At 44.6% G+C, this 16,264-nt stretch overlaps 1 protein-coding gene across 5 annotated transcripts; it reads left to right on the plus strand.

The window, feature by feature from the left end:
• Positions 1–319: 319 nt before the first annotated feature.
• slc7a7 (solute carrier family 7 member 7) lies at positions 320–16,256 on the plus strand. 5 transcript variants are annotated; one of them, XM_015946817.3, is made up of 12 exons: positions 320–518; positions 594–676; positions 904–1,037; positions 2,173–2,782; positions 7,348–7,473; positions 9,672–9,816; positions 10,839–10,962; positions 11,038–11,141; positions 11,219–11,315; positions 11,394–11,543; positions 11,624–11,807; positions 15,701–16,256. In XM_015946817.3, exons 4-12 carry the CDS (start codon positions 2,290–2,292, stop codon positions 15,772–15,774), a joined length of 1,497 nt encoding a protein of 498 aa, XP_015802303.3. In that variant the 5' UTR covers positions 320–518; positions 594–676; positions 904–1,037; positions 2,173–2,289; the 3' UTR covers positions 15,775–16,256. The 5 variants fall into 5 exon arrangements, with proteins under 5 accessions (XP_015802303.3, XP_015802307.3, XP_015802304.3 ...); XM_015946821.3 differs by having other exon boundaries at positions 904–953; XM_015946818.3 differs by having other exon boundaries at positions 612–676.
• Positions 16,257–16,264: the final 8 nt, after the last annotated feature.

Raw genomic sequence — 16,264 nt, forward strand, 5'->3', positions numbered from 1 at the left:
TTTCTTGAGCCAGTATGTGCTAAAATGACCCTTTACTGGGTTAATAAAAGGCCACCCAGCCCTTATCGCCCCCTGTGGCCAGAAAATTCCACTTGCAACTTCAGAGTCACCAGTCTGGTCTGTTGGGACAGATTTTATGCGTCAGATAGCAGTTTTCTTTACTTGTGATGAGACCAGTTTGACACTGGTTAAATGTTTACTACAGGCTGGTATCAGGAAACCGATGAAGGCTCCCTCCTTCCACTCACTCACTTCCTCGGTAGTAAATTGTTACAAACCAGAAGTGCATAAAAGCTGCAAGTGCATCATCAGCTGAGAGGCTGGATGTCAAAACAAGAGGAAACAGCAGCAGTACAAAGGAATCACACACACACACACGCCGGCAGGCTCTCATTTCTGCCTGGATCTCAGGAGGAACTATGATGTGTCAAGCTGCAGGAGAAGGAATAAAAATCTGATTTAGGCATCAAATCAAGACTGCTGCAGGAGTTTTAAACACTCTGGAGGAGCAGAAGTCGGTGAGTTTTCCTTCCTTCTTACACCACAAACCCAATTCAGCTCACCCCTTTCCAACCATTTCTGCTCTTATTTAGGGATTTTTGTCATTTTAGTTTTGAACAGAGGAGAAAAACAGGACATCATGTATCAGATGGCAGTGATTCTTCAGAGCTGCCTTGTAAGAAACTGTTTCATCATCACTTTAATGTCCTTTTGATTCATTTAGTTAAATTTACACCATTTAAATGATTTTTAATGATGAATCATTTACGCAGAGAGGATTTTTTATGGATCCAGGATGTAAACTTGAGTAATTTAAGATGAAGGACTTATCAGCTGCCCTTGGACCTTGCTCTCGTGTACGAACCTCACCTCTCTGAGTCGTTCTACTGTCCTTATTTGCAGTGACTCCTTCGTGAAGCCACGTGCTGCCGACCTGCTGCTGCTGCCTCGAGGTACTCGCATCACTCTTTTATCCTACAAGCTCCACTTTGACAGCTGGTATTGATCTTCATCCACAGTTTGTGACATTGAGTGAGGTCAGTCTGATATTAGGTGTTTCAACGACTTTTACTATTTTCTCACAAGATTAGTTACTTAAATAATGTCTTGTTTACTAACTTTGGATCAATTTTTAAACGTCACGAGATGTTTTCACCTATCTGTCATCCTGGATATTTACAGACGCCGATCTTACTGATTTTGATTTGCTTTATTTAATCAAGAGGTCGTCCAAATGCTAAAACTATTGGTTTTTTCTTGTTTCTTTATTGAAATTTAATCAAATTTAATGTAAAATTGGAAGCTTGCAGCCCCAGAAGAGAGATAATTTATTTAAACTCAGGATGAAATTTTCATTTTTTATCCAGGGTAACATTTGGACGTACACTCTGAGAAATAAAATGTTGAATTAACTTAACCAGGTTATGTCAGCTGGTTCCACTAAACCTATTTCCTTAAATGGAGAGAGTAAAATACATTTACTTTTAACATAATGTGCAACAATGTGTAGTACTTTTTACTTTTAAGCAACTAGTAGAACCAGTTGACATAACTAAGTTAATTTAACATATCTTTATTTACAGTGTAAGCTGGCTTACTAAAGCCCCAAACTCCATTCAGATTTAATCAAATTTAAATATATTTATGGAATCTGAAGCCTAATAATAACGTATAGTTCCTGATCGTAATGAAAGCTGAGCGCACATCTCCGTCGGAGATAACTGCCTCATCATCAAACATGCTAAGGATGATGAACTTTGGTAAACATGTGACCCGTCTCGTTGCTGACACGCTTAAACCAGATCGGCTCGGTGGCGTTTCCGTCTCTGTCTGGTTTTTCTTCGTTGGTTTCTAAAGAGGAGCCGGTGTTTTCAGGCATGTTTGCTCCTCTCCGTCTCTCTGTAAATACACTCAACCTTAAAAGGCCATTTGCCACGTGGCCTAGTGGCTCTCCGATCCACCAAACTAATCTCAAACCCGGCAGCGTCCTCATCACCATTGTTTTGTATACTTTTGAATGTTTGATCATCGGCTAGAGCCTGTTGTATGTTCATGTTTTTAGATTTGACTGATTTTGTGCCAGGATTGGATGAACACGTGTGTTGGCTGTGTGAGAAGCCGGTTTCTATGGTTACGGCGTTGCTGATGTGACCCTGTGTGTTGACTTCACAGATGGCAGGAGATAAATGCAGATAACTAGAAGGGGGAAATTTCATCATCAGCGCCTCAGTGGGGCAAAAAGACTGAAAATTGGACAGAAAATTTCTGTTTGCTGAAGAATCTTGAACAATGGCGTCCTACAGCCCTGCTCCCACACACGAGGAGACCAATGGAGGCCTCCCGTCCATCAAATCCGAGAGCTCGCAGGAGTCCATGAAGCTTAAGAAGGAGATCTCCCTCCTGAACGGGGTCTGCCTGATTGTGGGGAACATGATCGGCTCAGGGATCTTCGTCTCACCCAAGGGCGTCCTCATCCACAGCGCCTCCTATGGACTCTCTCTGGTGGTGTGGACCATCGGAGGGATCTTCTCCGTGTTTGGAGCGCTGTGCTACGCCGAGCTGGGGACCACCATCACCAAGTCCGGGGCCTCCTACGCCTACATCCTGGAGGCCTTTGGAGGTTTTCTAGCCTTCATCCGTCTGTGGACATCCCTGTTGATCATTGAGCCGACCAGCCAGGCTGTGATCGCCATCACCTTCTCCAACTACATGGTGCAGCCCATCTTCCCCACCTGTATAGCCCCGTATGTGGCCAACAGGCTCCTGGCTGCTGCTTGTATATGTAAGTGCACATAAGACAACCATATTTCCAAGGCAAATCCAGCGTAGTAAGCAGACTTGCCTACATGTGGGATTCTGGCACCTATTGGGCTATCTTTTGTCACACCGGTGAGCAATTGTACACTTTTAAGTATCATTATCAGACCCACAAATAAAATCAAGTAGCAAACTCTGTGGTAATTATCCACATAAATGATTCACATAAATAACAAGCAGTTCCATGACTTTTATTGGCCCATAAATGCACCAGTGTGGAATAGCAATAAAAAAACCTGAATGTGCGATAAGCGCCAATTCATGCTAACATTTACAGAATCACGATTTACAAGTTCATCAAAATCTGCATGAGCCTGTCTGAGCGGTACAAAAAGCAGAATTTAAGATCAATCCTCAAAACCAGAATCAATGCATCTCTAATTAAAACGTGCTTTTACTGCTGTTCCCGTTACTGTTGAGTTAAGTTGCAGACGGATTCCACACCTACACAAAGGGTCACCAGCCCAGCCGGTCTCCCACGTCTAGAGGGTGTTGGAAAGAGTTAAAAAGTGTTCTTTTCGCCTCAGCAGTTTTTGTCTGAGATGAAGCATGTGAGCTTTGTGAGACAGGAGAAGTGAAAAACGATGACACCAAGGCTGCAGTCAGCTGCCCTTTTTGCTGACTTGAGATGAAAGAGGAACCAAGCAGGCTCGATGAGGATTGATGAAGGGGAAAAATCTGTTTTAGGTAATTTTGGGAGCGATGACTTGTGTGAAGTCATGGAAACTAGACGTACAGAAAGAAACAAACCAAAACCTAATCTAGCTCAAAAGCCAAACGTAGCACTTAATTACCGTAATTTCCGGACTATAGAGTGCACCTCGATATAAGCTACACCGGGCTAAAAGCCGCAGATATCTACTGAATTGAAAACGTGGTTTAACTGAACGTGACTGAACTGATCAGTATCAAACAAAACAGAAAAGTTATTGATTAGTTTATTCATCTTGCGCACTAAAGCCATTCAAGTCCTCTTCTTCAGTGTCGGAGTTGAACAGCCTCAGAAGAGCTTCGTCACATACCTTTTCTGTGGCGATGTCAGTGTCGATGTCCGTGTTGCTGTCATCATCCCCGGGTGAAGCTGGCTTGAATGAGTTCTTCCTGCTGCCGTCTCCAGCGCCGAACCATGGATTCATTCATGCCAAGCTTACGTGCGGCAGCACTGTTTCCCTCCTTTACTGCCAGATCGATGGCCTTCAACTTAAATGCGGCAACATATGAACTCATATGTGTAGTTACCATGATGAGGGGGTATGGATTAGAAAAAAATTCTTCGTCGTGCCGGCTGCTTGCATGTGCTAAATTAAAATGAGCACTTTCTTCGATTTCCGCTTTTGACTTCCACCTGTTTCACTTTCTGCTAAAGCGCCCCCTGGCAGGTGAAGGAAAATCTTCAGTAAAGCCGCACCTCATTATAAGCCGCATGGTTCAAAGCGTGGGGGAAAAAGTAGCGGCTTATAGTCCGGAAAATACGGTAACCATTTCTTCTAAAAACATCTCATAGAATCAAGATCAACTGAGTTCTGTGTGCTTGTCTAGGCTTGGTACCACTCATCAACCTCACACACTAGCGCCACACACCAATTAGCATTGTTCAGAGGGTTTGATAGCTGTGAGGTAAAGTTCTCCCTGCAGGGAGACTCTGACCTGAGAGGCTACTGACAGCTCAGCACAAAGGCAACCATAAAAACCTGCTTCCTGTCAGGGACCGTCTCAATGAGACACTCAAACCGGGACATTGTCCGTGTGAATCTGTCGTGTTGTTAACCTGATCTGGTTAATCAAAGACAGCACTAACAGACCGATAGCATAAAATTATAGTGATTTCACCCTCGGGGTCATGTTTGGTTCTGTGCTGACTGAGTTCACCACCATTCCTGTTTTGAAAGAGAAGCTGTGCTCGTTCATCTCTGATGGACAGATTCAGGTCCCATCAGCACAGAGTGCAATAATGTACAATCTGAAATGTAAGACTCAAACATCACGTTCTGTTTTGAATCTGCAAATCTCGTCCCAACTTGCTCAAATCCATTCTCACACCCAAAGCGTCAAAATACGATGCGTGAGACCAAGCGTCAATATATGACGATTCGGGATGCCCCAGCGCGTCAGGAGACGACGATCAGGGACACGCTGGGACACGTGGCTCCGCTGGCGTCAGTGTTTGACGCCCGCGGTCACACGAACATTATTCGACTATTTAACCTTCCCCTCACCCCAATCCTCACCTTAAGGTCAGTAACTGTGACCTTAAGGTGAGGATTGGGGTGAGGGGAAGGTTAAGTAGTTCACATGTAGTTCTAATGTCCGTCTCAGCACCAGCGTCAGATACCGACGCTCTGGGACGCTGCGTCACCAGTTTGTCCCTGATCGTCTTATCCTGACGCGCTGGGGAATCCCGATTCATCATATATTGAGGCTTGGTCACACGCGTCATATTTTGAAGCCTTGGGTGTGAGAATGTGTTGTCAAATCCATGCCCAGAACCTTTTTCATTTACCATGATCACTGGTTCATTTAACATGCTCTGGTTGTTACCAGTGTCAGCTTAGAGAATGGTAAGTACAAACCTGGCCTGGGACTTGAACATGCATATAGTCTGTGTCTGAAAACAGACTCCCTTATCCAAAGACAAAATCTTAATTCCTCCCCACATTAATGGTCACATGTCATACATTTTAGACCTCCTGTGTTTTAGTGAGAGTCCTACTGGAGATGGGGACTTCGGTCTAAGGTTGCACCATGAAATACTCAAGATTTGACTTAGACTTGTCCTTCAAGGACTTGGGAGTTGCCTTAGAATTTGCCCTCAAAACACTGACTTGGTGTGACCCCGACTCTCAAAACTTAATATTTAATTTGAACTTGCTCCTTAAGGACTACAGATGGGACTTGGACTTGCTCTCCAAAGACTTGAGACTTGAATTGGACCTTTCTAAAGTTAAAGTTCCATTGGTCATCACACACGGGTGAAATTCATCTCCGCATTTGACCCATCCCCATAGGGAGCGGTGAGCTGCAGCAGTGGCTGCGCTCGGGAACTATTTGGAGGTTCAACCCCCCAATCCAACCCCTTAAAGCTGCGTGTCAAACGGGGAGGCATTGGGTCCCATTTTTAAAGTCTTTGGTATGAACCAAACAGGGTCTGAAACCTGCTCTCCCAGTCCCAAGGCGGACACTCAACCACTAGACCACTTAGAAGGTCAAAGACTCAAGACTTGGGTTGGACTTGCGCAAAAAGTCCTTAGACTTGACATACTTTCCTCTCAAAAGAGTCAATACTTGACTTGCACTTGTCCCTAAGAGACTTTAGACTAGACATGGACTTGTCACTTAGGGACTTGAGGCATGATTTGGACATGCCTCTCACAGACTTGACGCTTGACTTGGTATTTCATCTCAGGCTGCGAACTGGACTTGGACTTCTCTCAGACTAAACTTGAACGTGTCCATGAAAGACATGAGACTTGGACTTGTCCCTTAAGGGCTCAAGAATTGACTTGAATTTTTTTCTTCAAGACTTAAAACTTGACTTGGCTTTTTGTCGCAAAGACTTGACCCATAGATCAGGTCTCTTGGATGCATTTCTTAGAGATGATCTCATCCTTTCCCACCAAATCTGTTGTTTCATCATTTTAAAAGGCTGCATTAAAATGCTCAACAACTCTTTTAACAATCCTAACCTTTAAGCTCCTGGTACACACTGAACTTCTGCTTTTATTTAGCGAGTTTTTGATATTTAAAGGTCTCACATCTGCACCAGAATGGACGTTTTCTGCCTTCGAGGCTTTGCCGGCCTGTTATTGCGGGGCCGTGCCTCCTCCTGTTTGGGTTTCATCGTGCTCGACGGGACGTCCAGCTGCGCTCAGACCTCATTCTGTTGCTGTCCGAGTAAACGTGACTGAATCAATGAGTCATCAGCGCTGAGCAGCGAGGTGCAACACTGTCACGTTTTAGAGTCTTTTATCAAACATCTAGCAACAAGTGATAAGTGCTGTGACTAATCCAGATAAAATATGACCCGTTTCCTGGGGAATCTGTTTTATCAGCACTCATAAAACTGGTGAAATCAGGAGAGTAACACACAGGAAGAACCAGGTCAGCGTAATATGCAACATTAGACAATGATCTTCAACAAGTCCTTTGACTTCATGTACACCTGGAGCGATTTTCATGTGCTGACATGATGAAAGGAGAACACCGTGTTTTCCTTTAACAGCGACTCTGGTTGAGGTCAAAACCGCCCTTCTTATCGGCTCTTTATTGTCAGTCAGTGAGATGAAAAATACTCCCACATTTTGGTTTCAGATTGAGAAAACTCCTTTAGAGCTTTCAGAAACTGCCTCCCTTCCACGACTGCGTTCCTTTCCTTTGCGTGCTTCAGCGTAGCTCCTACATGTGCTGCTCTCAGCTGTTTCCTCGTCCGCTTGAGTCAGCAGCAGCGCTTCCTTAAATCAGCCACACGGAAACACGTTGGTGGAGCTGGTGTGTGTGTGTGTGTGACTAATGTGGTTGTTTCCCCGACGACAGGTTTGCTGACCTTTGTGAACTGTGCCTATGTGAAGTGGGGCACCAGGGTTCAGGACTTCTTCACCTACGCTAAAGTCATCGCCCTCATCGCTGTCATCATCACGGGCCTGGTGAAGATTGGACAAGGTGCTCAACCAGCCACTTCCGTGAACATTATGGGTCAATAGTTAGCTGATAATCAGACTTTGATACATATTGTCAGCTGTTTGTTGATTTAAAACCGTTTAATGATTGCTAGAGTCTCTCTACTAAGAGGCATTCATTTACTAAAATGATTAAACGGATTGCTCTGAAATTAGGTTGGGAGTCCCAAACGTGTGGGTCTCTGTAAAACAATCACAACAAGGTAATTCATAAAACTAGCTGTTAGCTTCTCAGTCCCATTTAGGTGTGTGAATTGGAAGAAATCTGGCGAAACAACTCATAACCATTCAGGAGAGACGATATGAGATACATCACAATGCATGGGAGACAACACGATATGTGTCACGATGCAGAGATGATGGTATGATATACATACTGGAGAGACTATACTATATGTTACGATACTAAAAGCCAGAAGATATAGGCAAGACTGAATTTAAATGGCAAACTCAGGATGCTTCTAAAGGTGGATTCATGCTTCTCCGTCTGCGTCAGTGCGGAGACACGCAACGCCATTATCCGTCCTTGCGTCGGGCCCCGGCAGGCACGCAAGTACGTACGGAGTCGAGCCCACTTTTTTAAACATCCGTCGAACGAGATGGAGAACGCAAGCGTGATTGGTCAGGGCACGGCTGTCGTCCACACCGCCGCCATTGCGCCCTCAAAAATATAGCAAGAGCCGAGAATAACTAGCGGCAGACACGGAGAAGCTTGAAGAATACCTCGCGAAAAAACTCTAAAAATATGAACGTTTCATTCCCCCGTGACTGGAGGAGTGAAAAGATGCGCAGCAAGCGTTTTATTTGCAGACGGAAATGACAGGAAACGTGGGTTTAGAGGTGGTGAGCGCATGAAGAGGTGGAGGAGAATGAGAGACAAATTTGTCCGTGTTAAAAAGTCTCTTATATACAAAAACACAATATAAACACACTATCTTGGACCGATACATGACAGGATACCACAGAATTGCGCTACGCCCTCTGTTGTCCTGGCGGGGAATTGCTTTGCAACACTCTCCAGGAGACGGAGAAGTATGAGAGCAAAATGTCACCATCCGTGCGTGCGTCTCTCCCTGATGGAGCTGACGGAGAAGCATGAATCAGGCTTTAGAGCGTCTTTCCGGAGTATTTCTCTTATTCAATGCACATGGGCTGACAAGCGTATCACACAAAACCGCTGTTCCTTTGTTTTTTTAAGATGGCGACTTCACGTGTCTGTTTATGCTTCTGTAGCCGACAAACAGCTAAAACACGTTGTTTTACGAGTATTATTCTCATGTCATGTTGTGTTCTAATATATTTATATTTTAGAGATTTTCTTGTCCGTGAAAAATTCATCAACTCTGCATCAGCCGAGGTATTCCTTAAATGTGAAGCAAGTAAGCGGTAGTCTAACGCTATTGGTTAGTTCTAGTCGGCGCTCAGTTTCCTACTGCACGGAGCTCTGCAGGGCAGGGGGCGTGGTTAGCAAAAAATAGACGTATTGCTTATATTATATCACAATACATGATGAGATAATCACTTTTACAGATTTCTGATAAATCATACATAAATTCTGAAACAGGAAAACTCCTGCGTGTCACATCCTGTGTTATTGCGAGATCTCGTTGTTCTGTCAGAATGAAGGCAGTGAAAACTGCTGCCACCTAGCAGTCGGAGTTGGAATTGCACCACGCAAACCAAACACAGTAAATGTTTGCATGTGATTTTCAATAAGAAATCAATACACTGCTTTTATGTTTATGTATTTAGCAGACGCTTTTGTCCAAAGCGACTTACAAGTGATAATCGGCATGTTGCCCTTGAGGCTAACAACAACAATAACAACAACATTGACATCAGTCGTGGAGAGTAGGGAACAAGGAGTGGACAGTAAAGAGGGGGGACGGGTGCAGGCAAGGTGCTAGTTAAGAAGATGCTCTCTGAAGTGCAGGGTCTTCAGGAGTTTCTTGAAAATTGAAAAGGAAGCTGCAGTTCTGGTAGTGCTTTTAAATATCAACTCAGTGTCATAACATGAATTATTATATTTAAGCATCAATTTTTTGTTTTGTCCCTAGTCCTGTCATTACTAAGCAATGTTCTCCAAACTAGACACCACAGGTTTAGGATGTCGGTTGTTGCTTAAGTTTTCTACAGAAACAAACTTCAAATGATCCAAACTGCCCCTTTACTGTTTTCCAGGTTACACTCAGAACTTTGATAGCTTGTTTGAAGGCTCCTCTCAGGATCCTGGACACATCGCTCTGGCTCTGTACTCTGCTCTTTTCTCCTACTCTGGATGGGACACGCTAAACTTCGTCACAGAAGAAATCAAAAACCCCGAGAGGTGAGCAGCAGAGGACACATGGCCCTGGGACGGAAAGTGTAATCTCAAATAAAAACTCGCGAAATCACCACAGAAGTACACACTGTTGTTGTTTCACAAATCGGTCTACACCTGGGTGAGTGAGTGAGTCTCCCTTGTGGAGATCATCCATTCACCTCACTGGTGTGGCACGGTCCAAAGCTCAGGTCATCTCTAACTGGTTTCTAGACTATGATGATGGGCTCAGTGGACCCCAACCACCTCCACGGTCACCAGATCTCAGTCCAGTCCAGAACCTTTGGTGGAACGGGGGATTCTCATCATACATGTGACTGTGTGATGCCGTCATGTCAACCCAGACCAGACACTTCTTATTTGAACCATGAGATGAAGAATTAAGGCATATCAGAAAGAAAAGGGGTAATGGGACTGTAATAATAAATGTTCTTGATTTCTTTTATATCTTTTCACTATCTTGGAAAGTGACATGATTTAGAAATCAAGGATATTCTCAGTTCTCCAGATTTCTTATTTTGTGGGGGGGTGGGGGGGGTGGGGGGTGAGAACAGCATCAGTTAGAGACATCCTTACAAATCATCTCATCTCTGTTGACAAGCTGACTTTTTATCAATGTGTGTAAGAGACAAAGCATGTGCAGTCTGTGAGCAGTGACTTCCTTGTTTCTCAATCCTAATTTATCTTATACCCGGAAGCACAAAGTGCTCAGATTAACTGGAAGTGCTTACAGGCACCATACGGATGGGAAGTAGAATCTGTTTCACAAAAAATAATCAATTCTTCGATCAAGTATCTCTTTAAACCTACCTTAGTTTGAATTTCTAATCAAAAAAACACATTAAGATTCCTCTGTAGAAAACAGAGCCGTGTGTTTGTGTCAGACAAACACTGATCAGGTGCGACTGGATCACAAGTCTCCAAGTTCCCAGGTGGATTCGATGAAAAACAACTTCACCTTCCCATCATCCCCATCCTAACGCGTCTCCACTCTGCCTCCCCCTGCTGGTTGTGTTTGTGAACTACAGGAACCTGCCTCTAGCCATAGCCATCTCCATGCCCATCGTGACGGTGATCTACATCCTGACCAACGTGGCGTACTACACCGTCCTACCCATCAACGCCATCTTAGACAGTGACGCCGTCGCCGTGGTGCGTTCCTCTGATATTCTATAAATAAAACTTTACATGATCGACGTTTTAAAATCTGTGGTTGTTTCTCTGCAGACGTTTGCAGACCAGGTGTTTGGGGTGATGAACTGGACCATTCCCTTTGCTGTGGCTCTGTCGTGCTTCGGCGGACTCAACGCCTCCATCGTGGCTGCCTCCAGGTGAGCGATTCTACCTTCCACAGGGATCAAACCTCAACCGTCTGGATCATCATCACCTTCTATTTGTGCTTCTGAAGGCTCTTCTTCGTGGGCTCTAGAGAAGGCCACCTGCCAGACTTCCTGTGTATGATCCATGTCCATCGCTACACTCCCATCCCCGCTTTACTCTTTAACGTCAGTCCTCTTCATCTAAACCGTCTCATTTAGATGACATCACGCCTGTGTTTGACTGAAGTTTGCTCTTTTCTGCAGGGTTTCATGGCTCTCATATACCTGTGTGTGGAGGACGTCTTCAGGCTCATCAACTACTACAGCTTCAGCTACTGGTTCTTCGTGGGTTTGTCCATTTTAGGGCAGCTGTATCTGCGCTGGAAGCAGCCAGACAGAGATAGACCTCTAAAGGTGAAGTCATTTAAATTAGAAAATGTGGTTAAAAAGTTCCCTCGCCATTATATTGTCTCATCTTCTTCTTACACCCACAGATGAGCTTGTTCTTCCCCATCGTTTTCTGCTTGCTCACCGTGTTCCTGGTGGTGGTGCCCCTCTACAGCGACACCGTAAACTCCCTGATCGGTATCGGCATCGCCCTCTCAGGAGTGCCCGTCTACTTCCTCTGCTGCTACACTTCGGCCAACAAGAGGCCCATGTGGCTGCGCAGCTTCATCGGTAAAACTCAAGGCTCTCTTTGAGACGTTAGGTGGACCTTAAGTGGGCTGCTACGCAATACTGGCACTTTTCAAATTGATTCCTCAGTCAGGGACCTTTTTTTTTTATAGCGTACAGTGTGTACAGGTAGTCCCCGGAGGCAGGTATGCTGAAGAAATCTCAAAAACTAGACCTTGGATCTGTCAGATTTTGACATTTTGAGAGAGAGAGCATAGCTCAACAGTCTGATGTCTGGTATGTGTATGGGATGCAAAGGTTACGTAATTAATAGTAAAATCAATACTGATAATTTCCCATGTTACATTTTAATGCCAATATCAGCCGATAATACCAAACATCCCACATTTAAAGGTAAATACTATGAAGTTGAGTCAAATATGGATTGTAGCATCGACAAGGTACAGCGGGTACGAAAAGTATTCAGACCCCTGCCAATTTTCAATCTTTGCTTTTAGCCATTTACTAAAATCAGTTAAATTTATTTGTTCCTCATTAATGAACACGCAGCACCCCGTATTGATAGAAAAACACAGAATTTTAGACATTTCTGCAGATTTATTAAAAAGACAAACTGAAATATCACATGGTCTTAAGCATTCAGACCTTTTGCTGTGGCACTCCTATTCAACTCAGGTGCTTTCCATTTCTTCTGATCATCCTTGAGATGGTCCTACACCTTCATTGGAGTCCAGCTGTGTTTGATTAAGCTGACTGGACTTGATTAGGAGAGCCACACCTGTCTATATAAGACCTTACAGCTCCCAATGCACGTCAGCGCAAATGACAATCATGAGGTCAAAGGAACTGCCTGGAGAGCTCAGAGACTTGTAGAGGCACGCATCTGGCCAAGGTTACAAAAACATCTCTGCTGCACTTAAGGTTCCTAAAAGCAGAGTGGCCTCTATAATACATAAACGGCAGACGTTTGGGATGACCAGAACCCTTCCTAGAGCCAGCTGTCTGGCCAAACTGATCTACCGGGGGAGAACCTTGGTGAGAGAGGTAAAGAAGGCACTGTGGCTAAGCTCGAGAGATGCAGTCAGGAGATGGAAGTAAGTTGTAGAAAGTCAACCATAACTGCAGCCCTCCACCAGTCAGGGCTTTATGGCAGAGTGGCCCGTTGGAAGCCTCTCCTCAGTGCAAGACACATGAAAGCCTGAATAGAGTTTGCTAAAAGACACCTGAAGGACCCCAAGAGGGTGAGAAATAAGATTCTCTGGTCTGATGAGGCCAAGATAGAACATTTTGGCCTTAATTCTAAGCACAATGTGTGGAGAAAACCAGGCACATGCTTCATCACAGTGAAGCACGGCAGTGGCAGCATCACGCTGTGGTGGTTTTTCAGCTGCAGGGACAAGACGACTGGTTGTAATCGAGAGAACACTGAATGCAGCCAAGTACAGGAATATCCTGGACTATAACCTTCTCCAGAGTGCTCAGGACCTCAGACTGGGCCGAAGGTTTACCTTCTAACACGACCATGACCCTAAGCATGAACGACACAGCTAGAGCCCTGACTTATACCCAACTGAGCATCTCTGGAGAGACCTAAAACCACCAACGTTCACCATCCAACCTGCCAGACCTGGAGAGGATCCCCAAACCCAGGTATAAGAAACTTGTTGCATCTTTACCAAGAAGACTCATGGCTGTATTAGCTCAAAAAGGTGCTTCTACCGAAAACTGAGCAAAGGGTCTGAATACTTACGGCCATGTGATACTTCAGTTTCATTAATGTCTAAAATTCTGTGTTTTACCGTCCATATGGGGTGGTTTGTGAACATTAATGAGAGAAAAAAAAATGAATGAGTTATATTGCAAATGGCTGCAATATAACAGAGTGCAAAACTGACAGGGGTCTGAATACTTTCTGTACCCGCTGTAGGCACAGGTGGAAAGTAACGAATTACATTTAGTCACGTTACTGAAATTGAGTAGCTTTTTGTGTATTTATACTTTTTAAGTCGTTTAGAAAATCTGTACTTTTACTTGAGGATGTTTTAAAAAAAGAATAGTAATTTGCTACATTTTAAATCATTTTTGTTGAGTAAAAATAAATTGTAGGCTTAGTAAATTAAAAATACTGCATGAGCGCCGCGTCTAAACCGGTGGGGGGGTTTACACTTGATGATGAGGACAAACAGCCATTTTTACCGCAGTTTTGCTCAAAAACATCAGTTCAGCCCCTGTGATCCACTCGCTGCTTCCCTCCTACTGTGGGTTGAAACATGCGCCTTCAATTAAATTCAAACATACTTTATTAATCCCAGAGGGAAATTAGAGTTTCAGTACACACAACTCTAGAATTGGCGACTGTGGTCATTCGCAACCGGAGTCGCACTACCGGTGTGACGGCATCAGAATTCTGCTCGGTTCGGTAGCCAGACTCGGTTCAGTGTTTGAAACGTAGCGCTCATAACAAGCGGATTCTCAGCGCTTTACTCATAAAACAGAAGACCTGCAGGCCTCTGTGAGTTAAAACATCCTGATACTGTTCAGGTGTAAACATTGTGCTCCATCCCTGTTTGAACTCAGATGCTCCTTGATGCCACAGATATGTGATGATTTAGCTTGTTTCTTTAGTTTACTCCAGAATAAGAGATTAAATTATTACAAAAGCAGTTCAGTGTAGTTAGATTAGTCATTCACATGATTCTAACATGCTGCAGTGTGTGTGTGTGTGCGCACGAGCGAATTGCGAACTGGCGTTGTGATGTTGCGCTACTAAGATGTAGCCATCCTTACGCTGACAAAAATGTAACTAAGTAACTTTTACTTTGAGTACATTGTATTTACGATACTTTTTACTTGTACTTCGTCATCGTCGTTTTCCTCCGCTTATCCGGGTCGCGGGGGCAGCATCCCAACTAGGGAGCTCCAGACCGTCCTCTCCCCGGCCACCTCCACCAGCTCCTCCGGCAGGACCCCAAGGCGTTCCTGGACCAGATTGGAGATGTAACCTCTCCAACGTGTCCTGGGTCGACCCGGGGGCCTCCTGCCAGCAGGACATGCCCGAAACACCTCCCCGGGGAGGCGTCCAGGAGGCATCCTGACCAGATGCCCAAACCACCTCAACTGACTCCTTTCGATCCGGAGGAGCAGCGGTTCTACTCCGAGTCCCTCCCGATTGTCCGAGCTCCTCACCCTGTCTCTAAGGCTGAGCCCGGCCACCCTACGGAGGAAACTCATTTCGGCCGCTTGTGTCCGCGATCTCGTTCTTTCGGTCATTACCCAAAGCTCATGACCATAGGTGAGGATTGGGACGTAGATCGACCGGTAAATCGAGAGCCTGGCTTTCTGGCTCAGCTCCCTCTTCCCCACGACAGATCGGCTCAGCGTCCGCATCACTGCAGACGCCGAACCAATCCGCCTGTCGACCTCCCGATCCCTCCTACCCTCACTCGTGAACAAGACCCCGAGATACTTAAACTCCTCCTCTTGAGGTAGGACCTCTCCCCCGACCCGGAGTTGGCAAGCCACCCTGTCCCGGTTTTGTACTCGAGTAAAAATGTATCAAAGTATTGGTACTCGTATTAAGTAGGAAATGTTAGTACTCTTTCCACCTCCGACTGTAGGTATATCATTAGATTTGGTTTACCTGGACGCTTTACTGTTAACCATGTTGGTGTTTTAAGATTCAATCATTTTACAAACCTTAAGGTGATTTAGTTCATGTTTTTTATTTAACCTTTTTAGCATCGAGTTAAACATTTGATCCAATCTGAAAAGGAAAACTGGAATCAGTAACTGTGGAATTTAAAGGATTTGAAGATCATTGATTTTTGTAATTTTCTCCCTTTTAACACTTTTATTGTTTTTTATTTGAATTTTTATTTCCTAAAACAAACACCTAAAGACGTTTTTCTAACCATGAGATGTTCTGCTTCTTTCAGCTAAATCTGGGATTCTGATTCAGAAGGTTTGCTACTCCGTTCTGACGGAGATGGACGTGGACAAGGCAGATTAGAGACGGTTAGTTTTACAGAACGACACAAACCAAAGTCTCCTGATCTTACCTCGACCCTCCGCTGCCGACACACCCGACCCCGGAGGAGACACGTCAGCGTCTGAACCCGAGGCTCTGACCCCGTCAGTCACAACTCTGAACTTGTTTTGGCACTTGTGCGCCCTCAGGGAGAAGATGGAGATGCACCGCAGAAGTCGTGGACTTGTTTGTGTTTCACACCTGACTGGAGTTATACATTTAGTGTGAAATGAACACGTAAAAACCTCGTTAATTTGATCTGAAGGTATGAAACCACTCTCAAATTGTGGAAGCACCTTAAACTGGAATCGCTGCCGACTTCGTTTGCACAGAGAGACGGGAGGTTTCTAAAGGTTTTATATTTCCTGCTGCTGAAGCAAAGGGCTCTGACTGTTAAACGTTTAAGAGTTTAAAAAAATCCATCTTTAAATGTATTTATAATAAAACCACTTCACAAGTGTAAACGACTCGT

This window comes from Nothobranchius furzeri, chromosome 2 (genome assembly GCF_043380555.1).
Source record: "Nothobranchius furzeri strain GRZ-AD chromosome 2, NfurGRZ-RIMD1, whole genome shotgun sequence".
NCBI classification, from domain to species: Eukaryota; Metazoa; Chordata; class Actinopteri; order Cyprinodontiformes; family Nothobranchiidae; genus Nothobranchius; species Nothobranchius furzeri.

Bases quoted from the DNA above. Each gene is read 5' to 3' on its own strand.
- slc7a7 (XM_015946817.3), top strand. From the start codon at position 2,290: ATGGCGTCCTACAGCCCTGCTCCCACACACGAGGAGACCAATGGAGGC. The intron at 11,142-11,218 runs GTGAGCGATTCT...GTGCTTCTGAAG, and splicing joins TCCATCGTGGCTGCCTCCAG to GCTCTTCTTCGTGGGCTCTA. The intron at 11,316-11,393 runs GTCAGTCCTCTT...TCTTTTCTGCAG, and splicing joins TCCCCGCTTTACTCTTTAAC to GGTTTCATGGCTCTCATATA.